The 19,246-nt window shown below is 35.3% G+C and overlaps 1 protein-coding gene across 2 annotated transcripts; it reads left to right on the top strand.

Annotated features, from left to right (window-relative positions):
* Positions 1-768: 768 nt before the first annotated feature.
* Positions 769-18,732, top strand: LOC144961295 (uncharacterized). 2 transcript variants are annotated; one of them, XM_078894545.1, is made up of 8 exons: positions 769-855; positions 4,044-4,246; positions 5,785-5,872; positions 6,742-6,831; positions 8,129-8,223; positions 9,268-9,526; positions 13,140-13,307; positions 15,436-18,732. In XM_078894545.1, the coding sequence occupies exons 1-8, from the start codon at positions 837-839 to the stop codon at positions 15,615-15,617; spliced, it is 1,104 nt and encodes a 367-aa protein (XP_078750671.1). In that variant the 5' UTR covers positions 769-836; the 3' UTR covers positions 15,618-18,732. The 2 variants fall into 2 exon arrangements, with proteins under 2 accessions (XP_078750671.1, XP_078750664.1); XM_078894538.1 differs by lacking the exon at positions 769-855 and adding an exon at positions 1,087-1,299.
* The last annotated feature ends 514 nt before the right edge of the window (positions 18,733-19,246 follow it).

Raw genomic sequence — 19,246 nt, 5'->3', positions numbered from 1 at the left:
TCAAGGCTGTTGTGATTATGTAGTTGTGGTTATGAGGATCTAGCAATGCAATACATTGTTTCTTTTCGTTATAATGGCTGCGGTGTAAATAATAGCGTTCAACAGCTCTTTGTTATTGTTTTTAGCCATTTTTATTATTAGTTGTCACTAAATTATGAGAACGTTTAAGGTTACATAGTTTTGTGTGTTGGCACATTATAATAAGGCTGACGGATGTGAATATTTTACTTAAACGCATAGCATCAATATGTTGGTTTAACATGGAACAGAAGTACTTGAAATCCTTGAACCAAGTTTGAGACTTGACCGACTTGACCGACTTGACCACTCAAAAATCATATCCAGAATACGCACAGGATCGTCTACACTCCTCTCCCCCTTCCAAAAAAAAAAAAAAAACAAATAAAAAAAAAAACCCCAAAAAAACAAACAATATAAGCAATAATTATTTCCTCCACGGATATGTAACAACTAGGATTTCCTAACTTATTTAACTATATGGCAACACTTTTTCTTCTTCTATTCCCCCCCCCCCTCCCACATCCACAAGTATGCCAGGTAAACACTGCTGTTAACGTGAAATACATTTAATGGTATGGTCGTTAATAAAGAATAATAATTTCATTTTAAAATAATATTTTGATAAATATACGGGTTTATTGAATAGTTTCACAAACTTAATAAATTAAACAAAAAAATTATCTATTTTAATGTTGTAATGTAAAACCTAGCCACAATTATATTTCACACAAAGTACATCTGGCAGTAGTTATTGTTGTGTGTAGTGACTGTGTGCTGGGAAACTTCTTGTGTCGAATGTCGAGTCGAGTTGTACTATGGCGTCCATATCATCTGGTAAGTATCGTTTTAAATTGAAAACAGGTATATGAATAAAACATTTAATTATTTATCCAGTGTCTACATGGCTCCAACTATGTAAGCGTTTGTTGTTTATGTGCTATGAACACCAATGACAATTCAACATTCAGTCAGTAAGTATCAAGTGAGATATCAACCGCGACGCTTCTCTTCTGACTCGGACTCGGACTGCTAACCACCTGGCTTTCTAAATTCAAATTCTGACTCGTCATTTTAGTTACTCTCTCCCCGTGCTAAAACAACCAATTTCTTCATGGCGTTCTGCATTAGATTTTAAAAGATTATTTTCAGTTTGATATTTTTATTTTTGAAAGATGATATTTTTATCAGAAACACAAACCCGTTCAAATTCGGACTTCAGAAGTTGCTTTAATTATCAACATTGTCTTGTCTTACTCTTACTCGTGGTTTCTCTACTAGGTACTTGAGTAAAACATTCAAATTGGATTGAGCTCAATGAAACATGTATCATTATAAAGTGCTTTTCAACACGATTCTAATTCTAATGCTACCAACATTGTGAAAATCAGATAAGCAGAAGAAAAGTTAGAATATGTTTAGTTTAAGTTTAAATTTAAAAGTAAGGCTGAAAAATGGTCTTCTTCTATTTGCCTTTGTTATTTATTGACGGACTTTGTGACCTGAAACTGTTGCACACTTTAAAAAAAAGACATCTATTCACTTGCTACTATACATTCACATACCTGTTTAAGTTTAAGAGAAAGAGATTTTTAAAATTTGTCAAAAGACAAAAGTTTTTTTTGGGTTTGTTTGGGTTCTTTTTTGAGCGAGTCTATTCTTTTCTACTTTTTTTTTCTTTGGCTTTGACTTTGATCCGTTTTGAGCATGAATTTCTTAAAATTGTTTTTATTTTTTTATTTTCTCTCTGACCATTTGATCGCCCTCTGAATTTTTTTGTTTGCTTGCTTTTTAATTATTTATTCTTTTAGTATATACTTTTTGAGATAGGAGTGGGGGCGAATTATCACAATTTGCAATATTCTATAGAAAGGAGCCAAAAGAGAGAAAAAAAAGGTTTAAAAGAAAAAAAAGGGGGAGTGGGGGTGGATGGGACATTTATCATTTGCAACAATCCGTAGAAAGAAGACCATAAAAAAAAGTGGCAGAACAAGGATTCGAACACACTGCGTCAATTCTGACAAGCCTTCTAAGCCAGACGACTTAACCATTTGGCCATGACACCCACATGAATGTCGACGAATATTGTGTATATACAGTAACCTGCTATCCATCGACTGATTTCGAAGTGGCAATCGGACCCGAGTATGAATTGCTTCCCGTGGCAATCACAGGAAGTGTCAAAAGTGGAAACTGGGTCGAAATTGAAGCGTGGTAGGGTGGGGGGAAGCTGCTCGTTCTCAGTTGTCAGTCGGTAGGAGGGCGAGTGAGCGAGCAAGTCACTTTTTAGAACTCCCGAAGATGACTATCTTCAAAAGTTGTGATCTATTATTCCCCTTTTGTCTTACTTTTTCTTGGGTACTTTTTAATTGTAATTCTAGAACTTTTTGCTATCCAATTTCTCCCTTTTTACTGGCGCTGATATGACCTAAATGTGTTGCAAGCGCCTTAAAAAACCCCCCAAAAAACCATAGATCTAAATATTTGTGGTCTTTGGGAGATTACAATTGTAGTCGCTATTGTTAACGTTAACAATCAATTTGCCCTCGCATAGGTAAAAGAGTGTCTTTGTGTAATGATTGGAAGATTTATTTGATTTGCCATGAGCGTGTTGCAAAAGATACATGCATGACATATCTACATTATATATTTTGCCATTTCGTGGTATCTTAATTCTTTTTTAATTACAAAAAATATGCTGTATTATTTCTAAATATAAAATTCTTGGCAGCAAACCATGCAATAGACCCCCGCCTCTGGGTTAGGAGAGTTAGAGTACCGTCTAATACTAATATTATTAGATAATACTGGACTAGGTGCCTATTAATAAAATAAGTGCTGGTTGAATACGGTGAGAAAATTATCAACTGGTAATGGGATTGGGGGTAACCCACAAACGACTGAGGCGTTGGACGCAGGGGAGATCATGGTGATACGAGATCAAAGAGAAAAATCTGCCAGCTCTTGGGTTGTGGAAATGGTTGTTGGGGGGGGGGGGGGGTGTGATTATTCTGTTTTTAATGACTTAGAGATACTCATGAGTGTGTGTGTGTTTAGGAGGACCAAGACGGTTTCTGTAACTTCTATTTAGTTTAGACTCGAGTCCGAATTGTCACAGAAAGCAATTCAGACTCGGGTCCGAATTGCCACGGGAAGCAATTCCGAACTCGGGTCCGAATAGCCTTTTCCGACTGATTTATTGTTTGTTAATTTTATGCTTTTATTGATATTTTATTAATTAATTTATTTCTGTGTATTAAGAAAATTTCCATATTCTGTAATGTGGATAAATATGTTTATAAGCTTTTTCACGGCAACCATTATTTTTCAAAACCTACTGTTTATAGAAAGACTCTCCAATTGTATTTAACAATATTTCAAACTTACTGCCACATTTATAATTTTTGGTTTCACTGCCTACCTTCCCCTTAAGTGTGCAGTTTTTAAACAGGAAAATAAACAACTCAAATCTTTTATATAGCGCAATATCCACATAACATTCTCAAAGCGCTTTACAAAGGCAAGATTGACAAATTCCGTATATTTACGGAATTCAGTGTGTTATAAACCCTCAGTATATTTTCCAATCACCTGGTAAACTGGAAAAAAAAGTAAATACATAATGTCTTTTTACTGGAGTTTAGCACTCATAAAGGGGTCAGTCGATGTGTTCTGTAAATTTTAGCCCCCTGAGTTGGCAACCCTGCAAAGAGTCAGCGATCAACAGCAACCCGTAACATGTAAAACAAGACCTGACGCTTGTTAGGCAATATTACAAATTTTTTCTGACAGAGACAGCGCTGTTAACGGCTAGGTACGGTGAGGAAGAGAAGATGAGTAAATAGCCTTTTCCAAGGACTCAACTATGTGCCAAGTGAGAGTCGAACCCAGGACCATCCAATCTGAAAGCGGTTGTCATACCACATGACCAGTATAGCAGCAATATAAAAGCTTGCTTCTTTTCTTTCGCTGAACCTTTGGTATGCTCTTCTACTCATATTAACCTCTGACATCATTTATTCCAGAAACTTCATATTGGATAAAATTCATCACAGATGCAGGTATTCCTGCTGGTGATGCAGCACATTATGCAATACTATTTGCTGACAATAGAATCAGCAAGGACATGATGTTGGATCTTAGTAAAGAATATCTTAAAGATATGGGCATCACGAGGCTTGGTGACGTGATTGCCATCTTGAAACATGCACAGAAGGTCCACAATCAGGTAATGATACATAATATATATATTTTTTAAAAAATACTGTCACTTTTAAAAGTAAGTTCTATTTCTGCAAATGAGAATAAGAGACTGTTGAACTCGCTAATATAATTTTCATTTTTATTTCTTATCAAAAGGTGCAAACTGGTATGGAGTAACCAAAAACTGTTTTAAATAATGATGTCACAATGACATGTAGACTTCTGTCGTTTATTCCAATTCAAATCTTTACCAAGAAATTACTATCAATATCAAAGCATTAGCTCAACTCTTTTTGAAAATAGATTTGAGAGTGAATGAAAACAGATGGGGGGGGGGGGGTGTGAGAGAGTGTGTGGATGGGTGGTTTGGGGGATGGAATTATGGTTGGACTAGACGGGTAGTGAGATGGTCTTTTGGATAGTGGATGAGTGGATTGGATGCTTGTCCTCATCACCCGACCTAAAGTTTTTTTCACTTGTTGATCAGCCTTTCACGTGTTTGTTGTCTCTTATATAGTACTTTCTTAATTATTTTAATTAGACCCATTGATTAAATCATCATAATATGTGTGGTTGGGAGTGGTTCAAATACTGATCTTTTGCATATTAGTTTGACTTTCCAATTCAGATGCTGGATCCTTTTATACCAGTTTTTAAGGGTTGACAGAATGCAGACAATAACAACCATCCTGTATTTTTTTTAATCATCCCACTTAACAGCCCTAGATACAATTCTTCAAGTGCAAATGTCACACGGGTTAAACTTCACTAAAATGTACACTATAAACGTACTGCCTCTCATTTCCATCTATTTCAATTGATTGTGTGGCATTTCTAAGAATAAATAGTATAACTGGGATGATGTTTTTACGTACACAATTTGTACATTAATTGCGAGTGACAACTACTATTCTCACCTGTTGCCGTAGTTACCTCAATTTTTGGGGTTTGCTGAAAAATCTTTCTCCAACATGTTGAATACCCCATTGCTTTTTTCCCCACACACAAATCCCACAGCAACATTTTGGAGTGGTGGCAAGTCAATGATACCAAATTAACTTTAATTAATCACTCACTTTACATGTCAATTTCAATGTTGGTTGCTGTTCCTTATTTGAGTTTGAGGAGAACGGCAGCTATGTGATTATTAAAAATAATAAATTCACAACCCCCCCACTGCAGCAGCAGGAGCAAACAGTTGCATTGCAAGGAATGCTAAGTGGATTCCTTGTCTTTGGTCAAATCCCCAATTTTCATGAATCTGATATTTCATAACTGAGTGTCAGGTTGGGAATGACTTTAAGATTGTCTCAAATGACTCATTGCTCCCCCTCAGACTTAATATTCCTGAGGCATTCGAGGATGTTTCTTAGCTATGTAAAAGTTTTGGCCATTATCGCTGACAAGAAATGAAACTGTTTGATAAAAAGGGTCAAGGACATTATTGTTTGGGTTCAAACATCATTTTTTAAAAGTAAATCATGCTATAAGGCTCCATGTTTGCATGAAATTTGTATAGTCTTTATGTTTGATTTGCGCTCACTTATACTTTTCTCCATATAGGAAGCAAAGGATATGCTTTTGAAATCATCCAATCTGTCAACCTTGAGGTCTTCATCACCCTCTGTCAATTCACCACGTAGATCTACAGGTAAGACCCTGTGTTTTTATCACTGTATGCATTGCTTTATTTCTTTTGCCATTTGTCTTCTGAACTGAGAAAAGTCATATTGGTTGACTTGCAAGTTATTTGAGCAAAATTATTTTCATTCTCTATGGTGTCCAATTGTGATGTTAAAATTTTGGAATTTGACCTGGAAAGTTTAATTTAATTAAAAACTAGCCTTATGAAATTGGCCTCATGATGATTCATTGTTGAATATATATTATTTTATTCAGAATTAAATGTAAATCAGTGGTCTTTATGGTAAAATTTTGAGTTATTTTATATTTGTTTCCTCCTCCTTTGGGCTTTCTATTCTTATCCTTGAATTATAATATTTTGTTTTGCCTAGGCCCCTTCATGAAATTATTTATTCAGCAAAAGGCAAAAATGTCTTTGTAGGAAAATTACTTTTATAATTTATTCATTTTTGAAGATGTTATTGTTATATTCATTTTTATGGCGACATGCCTATATTTATCTCACAGTCATTGATTTGTTCCTACTCCAAATTTCCGGAAGCATGATTACCAAGTTATTTTATTTATTTATTTGTATTTTTTTTTTTCACCAACTTATTGCATCTCAGAAAATGGGACATTACCATCACGAGAACTGAAAAATGTAACAAATTAGCTTTGGATCATTATATTGTCAAGCTTGCAGGGGCCTTTAATGTTAAATTTCACTTGATTTTACATGCAGCTTACAACACATTTTGCTTTTCTGTGTGATGTTTCATGGTGTCTCTTCTTGCATAATATTTGTTAAAATTATGCACTTTTGTCAATGATTGACAGATGTGCTGTATATTTAGTGTTGATTTTTATATTCACACCAATCACTAATTCTTACAGCTGCAAGTAGAATGGTCAATCATTTTACCAGTAAACATCCTGAAGCCAGTCCAATGAGTCAGCAACCTGTGCCCAGACCAATCACGCCAGGTAGATCTTATTGTTGTTATGTTTAAACAACAACAAAATATATTATATAATGTATTTATATAAAATAAATGTGATTGATATAAATATACATATTTCCTAAGACTCAATGAACTCAGCATTTATTCTCCCAGTTAGCATTATGGACCCAAATCCTCTTTTCATTTGATAAAAATGACATGTTAAGTACGGTATCCTTTACTTTTTTGTACCTGCTTTCTTAATGTTACATTATTCACCACTGCCTATGATCAGTACACATTCATATCTGAGTTAAGGGGGCAATGTATTAAAGTTCAGTGACTAACCCAAGGACACAATTCTATAGCCAGAGATTTGAAATCATTTTCAACCCCTTTCTTCTCTTCCCACTTACAAGGTGAGAATGTATGCTGCTGAGCTAAAGAGTAGGTTTATTTTCTTTCTTTCCATTGTCATTTTATGTTTCCTGACTGTGTGTTGAACTCATGACCCCAAGAACTCGCGAGAGGGACTCAAGTTGATTACTGCGTTTGATATTGTTTAAAAATTTTTATTGATGGATGGCATCGATTATAGAGCATCCTTTCGAATCCAGATGGAGTTGTTGTAACAGTAACAGTCAGATCGTGGGTTCAAATCTTCATTGCTGCAATCTTCTGGCACTTTTCTACTCACTTCACTCCTTATTTCCATCTTGTGCTGCTGTTAAATAATTTACTGTAATCTCAGATTATGTGCAAACCACTGAGGATCCTCTTAAACTAAAGGAAGAGGATACAACATTAGCAGATATGGACACAGTGGGGTTTGTTATGACTAATACAGGGCCATGGCAACTGAGCCGTCATTGTCAAACCGTGTTTAGATTGCTACTCATTCATTATACTCTCTCAACTAAGCAACACATGATTTTTCAAAGGGAAGTATCCTTTTCTTTTGTTGTATTCTGGAAACTTGTTCAGTGTTATTTGTGTGCTTATTGGTCATCTTCACTAGTCGCACACAACGCTTTCAACATTTGACCTTGGTCTCCTACTACACGGCTTCCTAAAAATGTATTTTTGTACTGTTTAACTAAACACAGATTCTTCCTTCTTTTTGACTGTGTTTAAAAGCAACAGCGTTTTGTTTTCTATTTCAGCTTTGGCTGTCAATTTTTTATTTTACACTTTGATACTTTGTGCATAGAATTTTTAAAAGATTGATTTTTTTTTGACATATTTTTCTTTATTGAAATCCCCCCCCCCCCCCACCTATGAGAACATGCGGAAAAAAAACCCCTTAAAAGTTTGACGTCATATTCTTTTATTCACTATAGATCCACCAAGTAGCAAAAGGAAAGTATCAGTGTTTGACAGACTGGGAGCAGAAGGTGGAGATGTGACAGTCAGTGTTCCCAAATCATCATTAGATGTAAGCATCCCTTTTTTTAGCCTGCTAAATCTCTTTTATCACATTTCCAATTATAGGACATTTATTTGATTGCTTTAGATATGAGATTTTTTACATGTTTTACATTTTTTTTATTAAAGATCATGCTGTCTAATAAAAATTCAGCTGAATTTGGATATCTTAGAATAAATAGCCTTATAAGGCAAAAACTGTTTCAAAGAATGAGAAGTAAAATTAGACTTGAGCCCAGCTGGTCACAATTTGACTTTGTATCAGGTCGAGGGATCAAAAAATGCTATTATCTCACTATATTAACTGTTAATTTATTAGAATTCGTAACTATGTCAATGTCTGTTCTGAAGATAATATAAAGGTGTTTGACTGGGATGAGCATAATAAATATGCCTTGTCAGCTGTACATAAATGGAAGGAAAAGGAATCCTTACTGGGATCAAACAGTTGCTTTTGCAGCTGGAGAGATTAATGCCTTCAAGCAGACATTTAAAGGTGTGCAACAAATGTTTTTTAAAATTTTTTTATCGCCAAGTCCTTTTGATATTTCCTGTTCTCCTGTATGGCTGTGAATGTTGGAAAATCAATAAGAAAAGAGAACAATGAAAGATGAAAAGATGTCTTTTAAGGGAGACTGTCAAATATGTTAGAATTGTAAAAAGTATGATGTTGGGAATCTCTCAACAGTCATCAAGGTGGTTGGAAAGACTGACATAGGAAAGATGATCTTGATAGAAAAAATAGAAGGAACACGAAGTATGGGATGACCAAAAAAAAAAAGAAAAAAAGACTTGTGTTGGTGTGGATGACAGGTGAACAGATAAGAAATTCGGAGTTCTTGAAAAGTGATGTCAGCAGCAGACCTGACTCCATTGATTGAAATATCAATGTGCAAGTGTTTAAAATTTCATTTCTAGGCTTTTTTTTTTTTTTTTTTTTTTCTTTTTTTTTTTTTTATCAACAAAAGTTCAGTTTTTAATATATATTGCATTTTATCTTTGACTTTGACCTCTCATAACTAAATACATTTTTCCCCCCTTTGATTCAATTTAGCCTGGCAGCAATAATGTGTTTAGTCGTCTTGGGGGTAAGACGCCATTGAAAAGACCTGCATCATCCACATCTCTCAGTGAATTAGATGATGATAATCGAAGTTTGCCTTATGCTGGTGTTTTGAAAAACTCAGGAAGTCCATCACCAGTAAGGAAGAAGAAAAAGGTGGAGGTTGTACCTGCTGTTAAGGTGTCCCTTTCGAAATTCCAAGTAACCTCCTTTAAAAAGACGATCACACCCACCAAAATCACGGTTTCAAGTAAGTTGTATAACCAAAGTTTTCTATGCCTAAAGATAACACTGTTATAGTCTGGCATTAATATAAAACCCTGAGCTTTTATATAGCACAATTTCCGCTCTGCTTGCTCAAAGCGCTTTACATTGGGTCCTTAGCACACTTAATGTGTCGGATGAGACATGATGCCTATTAGGCGATATTACAAATTTTTTTCGGGCAGAGACAACACTGTTAAGTGCCAGATATTCATTTTACACCTGAGTGCAGAGAGAGAGTGTGAGTAAAAAGCCTTTTCCAAGGACTCAACTATGCGTCACTTGGGACTCAAACCCAGGACCTTCCGATCCAAAGGCAAGTGTCATACCACTAGATCACATTTAGAGATAACTTACTTTGAATATAGTGTACCTTATTGAAGAACTCTTTAACAATTGTTGTTTTGCAAATGTAACTTTATCAGTATTTTGTGTCTTGCATAGTATCCGAGCAGTGTGTGGTAATGTTTTACCCCTTTGTCTCATATTGTGGGGTAAAAAAAAATAACCTGTTTGCTGAGCTGCCAACTACTTTTGTTTTTTTTTTTTTATGTGATTTTTTTTTTAGAGTTTTTAAAAAAAATCCTGTTTAGCGATATTGGTGTATGTTATAGGACTATCTGTGGCTGTCATTACATTTTTTATTTCTTTTTTGTGGAATATTTTTATTTGGTTTCATAATAAATACTTTCAGTTCTTTATGTCTCATTATTGATGTTGAGTAAAGTTTTAAATGAGCTGGTGTGAAATTGACGAAATAAGTAAGTAGTAAGCTTCGCAGTCCGAATGATGCTTGCTGAGAATTGTGTGATTCAGTCATGGTCGATAAGTATAGCTGCTCTCTCCATCCATGTTGTTAATTGTTTCCATTGATCGCGGTCCTGGGCCAGAGTTTTGAGGCTGTCAAGATCTTGTTTTGACTTTAGTACAGAGGGCACTGCAGTATTTCTTAGTTCTTCAGGGATTAATTCGGCCTCATCTGAATCCAGAAATTTCTGATATATAGAGAGGTCCTGGTTCAGGGTAGTTACTATATTGATGTTGGCGGTCTCCCTACATATTTGTTGCCATGAAGAAAATATTCTGTCATTGCAGTTTGGGCTGGGATGTTATCTTCTCGACGTAAGATGTGACCCAATAGCCTCCATCGCTGTTCTTTTATTATTGTATTCAAGCGTTGGACCCTGGTATTTTCATAGAGATCAATATTTGTAATTGTCTCTGGCCAATAGATTCCGATTACGCAACGTAATTGTTTGCAGTGGTATGAATTGAGACTTTCTAAGTTCTTTTTTGTGAGGCCCCAGGTTCCACAATTATATGTCAATATTGGAATAATCAGTGCCTCATACATCTGTATTCGTTTATTCTCACTGATTATGTTATTTCTATTCCATAAATTTTGGAGTTGGTTGAATGCATTGGTGGCCAGCTGCTTTCGTTTTCTGATGTCTTCATTTTCGTTGATCAAGTTGCCTAGTTTACGTACACTTTTCCATTCATTTAAATTTCTGTTGATTTTTGTATATTCTGTTTTGGATTGCTTCACTTTCAGGTTCCATGCTTCTAGGGTAGTTGATGTTATTGGCAAGTATATTTTCGCTTGATGTTCTGATTCAAATATTAGGTCTGTATCATCTGTGTATATCAATTCACGAGTGATCTTCTTTATTGGTGGTAATTTTGGTCTTAGATCTTTCATGGCCGATTCGAGGTATATAAGACAACAGTAAATAACAATGCAAGTTGAAGATTAAGGGCGCAAACAATTTGGGCTTGTCATAGAATATAACTTTGATGTAAAGTGATAGAAAATAGAACAAAGAAATAACCATCCTAACCAATCACAGATACTTCCAGACTTTTATTAATCCATCAATTAGCTCATTATATATTATATATATATATATATATATATATATATATATATTTACCACAATGTTGGAGTCAGTCTACATCGATGTTTCAGGCCTTTAGCCATCGTCAGGACTGTGTGTTACATGAGTTTGGTTTGTTGTCTGTTGTTTGTTGAAGTGGTTCCGGTTTATAGTTGATTAATAAGTACTTCCGGCGATGTGGACACGTATTGTACATCTCAGTTTTCATGTTGAGTGTGGCTTCATGAGGGTGTTTGATTATAGCATATTTCTCTTTCAGGCATAAGCTACATTGTTTTGATGTTGGTGTGTATCCTGTTGCTTTAGATAAAATTTTCCATGAAAGGTTGTGGTCTAGTTTGTTGTCTTTTAATTTCCAAATATGTTCGCTGAGTTTTGTGGATGTTTTTTTGTTAGTGTTTCTAAATGTTGAGGTGTGTAGGTTGTATCTTGTTTTGAAATTATTTCCCGTTAGTCCTACATATTTTTCTTGCTTGTTTGTTTTAGTTTTGGTGACTGTGGCTTGGTAAATTAAACTTGATTCTAAACATTGTTTGTTTAGCTGGCAATGTTCCTTATTTCTGCAGTTGCATTTTCTGGTGGGTGGGTTTTGCTCTTGTCGGTGGTTTATTAATATTTTTTTGTTGTGGCTTGAAATTATTTGTTCTATGTTGCACATACATGAGTAGCTTATTTTTATGGTATTCCTGTTGATAATTTTCTGTAGCTTGTGGTTTTTTGGAAAGTGTGTATCAATTAACTTCAGGAACTGCTGTCCAATGTTTGTGCTGATGTTTTTGTCGAAATTGTGGGTTGAACCAAGTAATATGTCATTTTCTTATTTAGCGTTCTTCACTTGTGTGTTGAGGTTTACATGAGAGGGGGGTGTGTGTGTATTCAAATGGTGTGTTGTATCCGGTTTTTGTGAGTGCTTCTTTGTAGGGGGTGGCTGCGTCGTTGAATATCTCTCTGTTTTCCGAAAGTTTGCTCACCCTCAGTGCTATGCTTTTTGGTATGTTTTCAATGACGGAACGTGGGTGGTTGCTGTTTTTATTAATGTAGCTAATGGTGTTGTTTGGTTTTCTGAACGGTTGGAATGAATTGGATTTTATGTCGAATGTGATGTCGAGGAAGTCAACTGTTTTTTTGTTTGCTTCTATCGTGATTTTCAAATTGTTGTTTTGGAATATTTTACAGATTTGTTTTTTGATGTTTTCGTTCGCTCTTGGTCGTTAGTTGGTTTTAGCGAGTCCGTCATCTCTATAGAGGCCGATGTATGTGTGTGGATGTTGCAGTTGTGACAGAATGTAGAGTCCGACCAGTTCGCTTGTTTCAGCACCGTCGAATAAACCCATTGTTATGTCGAAATTATTATGTCGCTTTGTCAGCGGCGTGTTGTCATAGTGTTAAATATTAAAATAATAATTCGCTCCATTGCTACATGTCGAGCACTATCCGTACCATATTTGTATCAAACACGATTCAATATATATATATATATATATATATATATATATATATATATATATATTTATTTATGTTTTTTTTTTTGTTTTTTTTTTCATTTTGGGCCAAATTATTTGGTAAAATTTATATGTTTTTACTTTTTAAAAGCCCCCACCCCCTTTATGCTGAACATCGGTTTTTATATTTATAGTTCATTATATGGGTTGGTCAATTTGTTCTATATGAGTAATAATATATTGAAAATCATTCACCCAGATATCCAAAGGCCAGAAGTGTCGACATCAACGGAGGGAGTACTATCTGCATTCGCTAAAAAAGAAACACCCAGTTTAAGACAAAGGTTAGGGTCCAAAACAGAGTTACCTTCAAGTACTACAATGTTGAGTATGGGCAAAGTTAAGACAAGAACAAAAGTGGCGAAAGGTAAATATGGTAGTATCAGATGTTTGATTCATAATTGATTATTACATATACATAGGTCGAATTTATCATTTAAATAATGTATTGATAATTGGAAAGACCTGCAGTGAGAGTAAAAAAAAAAGAAGAAATATCTAAAAAAAAATAGCCACTGCTGTCAATACCGGTTATTCTTTATTCTTTCATTATTTATATTTTTTTGTCAGGGCTCGTTCCTCTCTTTTATTATTGTTGTCTTGAAGATGCCATTTTCAGTTCTGCTGTTGATCTCTTCAAACATTGGGTTTTTAATTATAATTAAGCACTTGATTTGTGATTTTGTCCACAAAATGGGGGGGGGGGGGGGGGGGGGGGGGGTCTCCTTTTCCTTTGGTTATCTAGTCTTGTCCTGGATCAGTTCAACTTGGCTTAGGAGTGAGCCAGTCAAATGTTTATGCGTGAGAGTGTTTATGTTTCTTTTTTTTTCTTCTGTGAGAGGTCTTTTAATTATTTTTTTTTAATGTAGATAATGTTTATTAGGATATATCCTAAGCCTGGCTGGCTTATCATTACCGTAGTAGATTGAATTTCAGATTTGCATTTAGAAGCTACAACTAAATTTTTATAAAGGTTATGTTTATATAAGATTTTAAAAAAACAAACACATATTAAGAAAAAAGCCATTTTGAGTAATTTCTTCTGTCTTGCGGTTGGTTTTTCAGTATACAGAGATACCAACTGTTACAAAAATTCTGGGGCCCCCCGTGGTGGGCAGGAGATCATGATGTGTCTTCTATCCCCTTATATCTGTTTTCCGAGTTGCTTTCTGTCTTCGTCTTGGAATAGGAATACTTAATTTTGTCCCAACCCTGGCTGGAGTCCTTGACTGGGAGGGAAGTAGTCAAATGTATAGTTTTGGGGGATGATATTTTTTTCCCCTTGTAAATCATCTCTCTGTTATGTATTTTTAGCTATGTATTATGTAAACATTTGAGTGTGTTCCTCTTAGTGGGAACCTGTGCTGGTGTCTGGATGAGTTTTTAAGATGATCTCAAACTATGTTCATTGATGATGTGCTCTTGGAATCTACATTTGTTCCCTATTAGAACCAATTCCCCTTTGTCGTACTTTTTTTTGGGTGCTTTGATTATAAATAAAGAATATTTTGACAATTCCATTTTCTTCCTAAATGTCTCTCAAACGTCGTAAACCCTTAAATATGAACAAACAATATTACAAAAATTACAACTTTTAAAAAATAAAATTGCCATCAATATGAAAATCTTCAAATATTAAGTATTTTTGGCAAGTTGCTGTTCTTAATTGTATGAAAATGAGGCTGAGAGTATTTATGTGTAGTCATGGCACTGTGATCGTTGTTCAGTATTACTCATTAAATGGGGACCTTGCTGGATTACCCTTTTTATGTAAGTGTGTATGGTGGTTGGGGGGGGGGGGGGCGGGGGCATTTTCCCTCCCAGTTTACACGTTTCTGATTCTTGAGGCTTCTCTGAACTATGACTTCGTCCCAAATATAGTTCATGGAACTTTATTCACATTAAAAAAAAAATTATACGGCAAGTAAAACTTATGGTCCTTTGTGCATTAAAAATTGACTCTGCTTGAAAACCAAAATATTTCTCCACAGAGTAAAATGATGCAATGATGCTATTAAGATTATTTATGCTGCTGGAATTTAAAAGGTCAACCTCATAGAACTGGTATAATGTAATAACCAGTTGCAGTCCAGCCGTAGGTTAATGAATTGCAAGGTTCTGACACATCAAATAGACAGAACAGCATTGGGCTGGGAACATGATCTGTAGGTTGTTGCTGTGGTTCTACTGTTTTTTTTTTTTTTTTTTAATTACTCTCCTTTTTACTGAGATACACAAGCATCTTGTTCAGAGGGTAACTTGCCTTTGCTATTATGTATTTTTTATGATTCAAGCATAAACTTAAACTACAATTCTCTGGGTCTCTTTCTAAAAATCACCACTTTCCTTGGGGAATACAGTTCATATGGTAGACAACCTTCAACAAATGAATTTCTAAATTTATGATGTATGCCAATATTTTATGATTCTTATGATTTGGCTATAATGTGATTTTTCACCTTTTTTTTTTTCTCTTCTCCTTCATTCATTTACAGTGAGAGTACAAAATCGCTTGGGTACCAAGAAAGAGGAACAATCTTCTCCAGTTGTTTCATCTACGCAACAAATTAATGTCAAGCTTAGGAAAGCCAAGGAAATAAGTCTGAGATCTGCCAAACAAGATAGTGTTAAAGCGACTGGAGTGTTCAGCAGATTAGGAAAAATATCTAAAGTTTGAAATTATATATCATTGAGAAAATGGTGACTTTAGGTTTTGTCATTGATTGATGAGAAATGAAGTGATGTCATAGCGTATAAATGGAGGATTGCAGAAAAACAACAAAAACTGGTTGTGGCAAAACTCTATAGACGCTTTTTAGACATTTTGCTCTAACCACTGACTAAAATTCTAGTTTTACTCATTCATGAGTACTATTGTTGCCTTTTTTTTTTTTTTACAGAGTTGCCTCCTCCTCCCCATCCCCTTCCAAATTTTGGCTTAAAAGTGAAAGTAGTAGTGTCACACAATGTTGATTCTGGACCTTGACTATTCCAAAGCACAACCTTACTGGATTTTATAAAGTCAAGGATATAATGGAAATTTCGTTTAAAAAAGAATTTAGCCTTGTGAACAGTACACTCCAGCACGGTTTCCTCAAACTCATTCGAATGTCCCAATTTTTTCCCCTTATTATCCTTTGGTATCTTTCCATTCCGTCCTCGAACAATTCTTTCCTTGATCTAATTTCTCTCAGCCAATGTAAAAAATAAATAAATAAAAATAATACTCATAAGGTTATTTTTAATGCACCAGGTAATTTCGACGACTGATGATATACTGTGACATTGACAGTAACGTATATATTTATCGAGGGTATCTATCTACACTGCAGACACACACAGCCATTCACACACTCCATTGCTGTTTTGCATAACCGACAACTCTCTACATATTCTTACCACTTTGCCATTCTTCCTAATTTTCAATATCAAGCGCCATTTTTGCACGTGGCTGTCTATGACGGTAAATGATTGTTGCGATAGAGCAACCATCCTCCTCCCCTCTCCACACACAAACACCAACACCAACAGATTATAACATCTCATGTATACAGTTATCTCCCTCAACATATCAAGTAGATAGACAATAAAGTTCCTTTTTTTGTCATTCTCAAGTGGAAATTTGTCTTGGGGTCTATTCTAAGGGAAGACTGAAATAACCCAGGTGTCAGCAGCAGCCCAGGCCGCAAATTGAGCTAGGAAGAGATGGCTTGTTGAAGGCCACATAACACGATGGATATTCGACCTAGGTATCTTTTGGGTGAATTTCAAAAGTCCATACTGACAGCTGAATCACACTGCCCCCTACCCCTTTTTCCCCTCCCCATCAAGTCATTATGGCAAGGACGGTTTCCTTGCAACGTTTTTACATGTCCTGAGGAGTTAGAGGAAACCGTGCTGGAGTGTATATGAGAAACAATAATTTTCGATTTTAGGGTTAGTATGGGATATAGTACATTTGGCTTATTGTGAGCTAAACATTATAAAATGTAACATCATAAGGGGGGGGGGGGGGGAGAAGGGGGTTAAACTGTTCTTGGTTTTTCAATATTTTTGGTTTAAAACAAATTTTTCTGTGTTTATAAAATCTGGTAATTCCTCCCATTTTGACTTATATATTAAAGACAAATATTCCTTTGTTTGCATTTCCGTGCATATATTTTAAAACCTGCTGTTTACCCCGATTTTTCTCTGATAATTCTTACTATCCCGATTGTCAGATCCTGATTTTTTAATAAAGATACAGTGCAACCCCGATGTAACGACATCCGTTATAGCGACATTCCCTGTATAACGACATGATACTCAGGTCCCATTTTATTTTACTATATATCATTAGTAATAAAAACCCCTCTATAGCGACGCACATTTCAGCAAAACCCCTGTATAACGACATTTCTGGTCCAACAAACCTTGAAGGTGTTTGTCTACCATGAAATTGTTCGTAACTATTACAAGTGGTATCTTCCATTCTATGTATGTTGTCTACTTGTAATAAGCCCAGAGCTAGTTCTTATTGTAGCCAATGAAAACGCTTCTTTTTCAGCCAATCAATAGTCACATTTGTACAACACCGCAGCCAATCAGAAGGCTCGCCTTTCACCAATCAGAAGGCTCGCCTTTCACCCAATGAATGCCTGTGACAGGTCAACACTGGGCTGTTTATAAATCCTTTGTCCACTCTCCATTCATTGCCGGTCCCAAGCCCGGATAAACTACAGAGGGAAAATGAAAAAGTATACATTCACTACACAAGACCCAAAACACCTCCTGATATACACACATAGGAAACCTCTCTGTAACGACACGTTTTCCCGGTCCGGACGATGTCGTTATATCGAGGTTGCACTGTATGCAGAGGCCCCTTCCGCTTTTCGCAGAATCATTCCGCTTAATCAATCTACATTGGGGGAGTCCGCAGTCAAGGCAAAAATTCAACGTTTCAATAGAGGGAAAGTTGTAAAAAATCATATCTAGTAAAAACATCAAGGTGGATATGGCTGATCAGTATCGTATTTTAGAACAGATTCTGATAACAAATAGGGAAAAACCAGATAAAATGTGCAAAATGGGGGTAAAAAATGTATAAAAAGTGTATTAAAGTCTAAATCATCCTCTATGGTTATTCAATACACGTTTGTGTGTCTGATTAGTCCCTTCAAAGTGTATGGAGTTGATGTCAGATAACATTATATTTTCATGGAGGTCAATGACCGAGATGTTTTATCCTACCTCCAGTTGGTAGCATTATTACTGTCTGCTACTCTCCCTATTTAATTTTGGCAGTGTGCATTTGTGTGTGATTGAGTGTGCATTGGAGGGAGGGGGGTCTTGTCAAGAAGTTTATTGACAATTTCCTAAATCCTGATTTTTGTCTCTAATTTGATCATGATTTTTTCTTTTTCTATTTTGGTACGTAGGCAGGTCTGTATTTTTTAATGAAATTATTTTGTTTACATTTCCATTGTAGAGAATGGGGGTCAATTTGTTTATCAGAACTTACTGTTATTTTTACATTTGATCAATCCCTGTCAGTAGTCGAATCTAGTTTTTGAAATTATTACAAATTTGATGAAAATGTTTTCTATAGGATAACTCCAGGTCTTGTAATCCAGAAGTGAAAAGTAGGGAGCCTTTTTCTTTGACCTTCAGGATTGTGATGTTATCTCATTTCTTTGTGAACCAATTAGTTTGTCAAGTTGGTTGCAAAAACATATTTAAATTTGTGCAATTGTAAATTTTCTCATGTTTTTATGATAATGAATAAATACTTGTTATTTTATAATTTCAAATCGTTTTCTTTGTCTTTATGTATGTCATCTAAAATAAATAAATGGGAGCTCTTATAATGAGCAATATCCACTTACAAAATATAACATGCCCAAAGCGCTTTTAAAGCAACATTGAAAATTTAGGATGCGGCATGCAGTTGTCAAGGGCTAATGATTTTTTAAAAAAAGAGAGAAATCCAGAGTAAAATGCCTTCTCCAAGGACCAAATATTTTCAATTTTGCACTACCCGCAGCCAATGCAAATCTTTGAACTGCAGGTCACGTGCCAAGTGTCAAAACCAGAGCTGCTGACTCCCATTTTCTTCCCCCCGAAATAATCTTGGCAGAATTTTTAAGATCCAGTTTATCCCTGATATTTAAAAAATATGATTTAGGGATGATTATTCACAAGAAATCCTGGATGCTTCCCACTTCTTGACTATCTTACCTTCAACATTGGAATTCTCATGGCAAAAAAAAAAATCAAATAATTTAAAATGTTGTTGTCAAAAGTTCATTCTCATTCCAGAATGCA

Source organism: Berghia stephanieae, chromosome 1, assembly GCF_034508935.2.
Source record: "Berghia stephanieae isolate SIO BIC M18660-M18661 chromosome 1, UCSD_Bste_1.3, whole genome shotgun sequence".
NCBI lineage: Eukaryota > Metazoa > Mollusca > Gastropoda > Nudibranchia > Aeolidiidae > Berghia > Berghia stephanieae.
The sequence above is the reverse complement of the archived record's forward strand: the minus strand, read 5'-3'. Positions and strand labels throughout refer to the sequence as shown.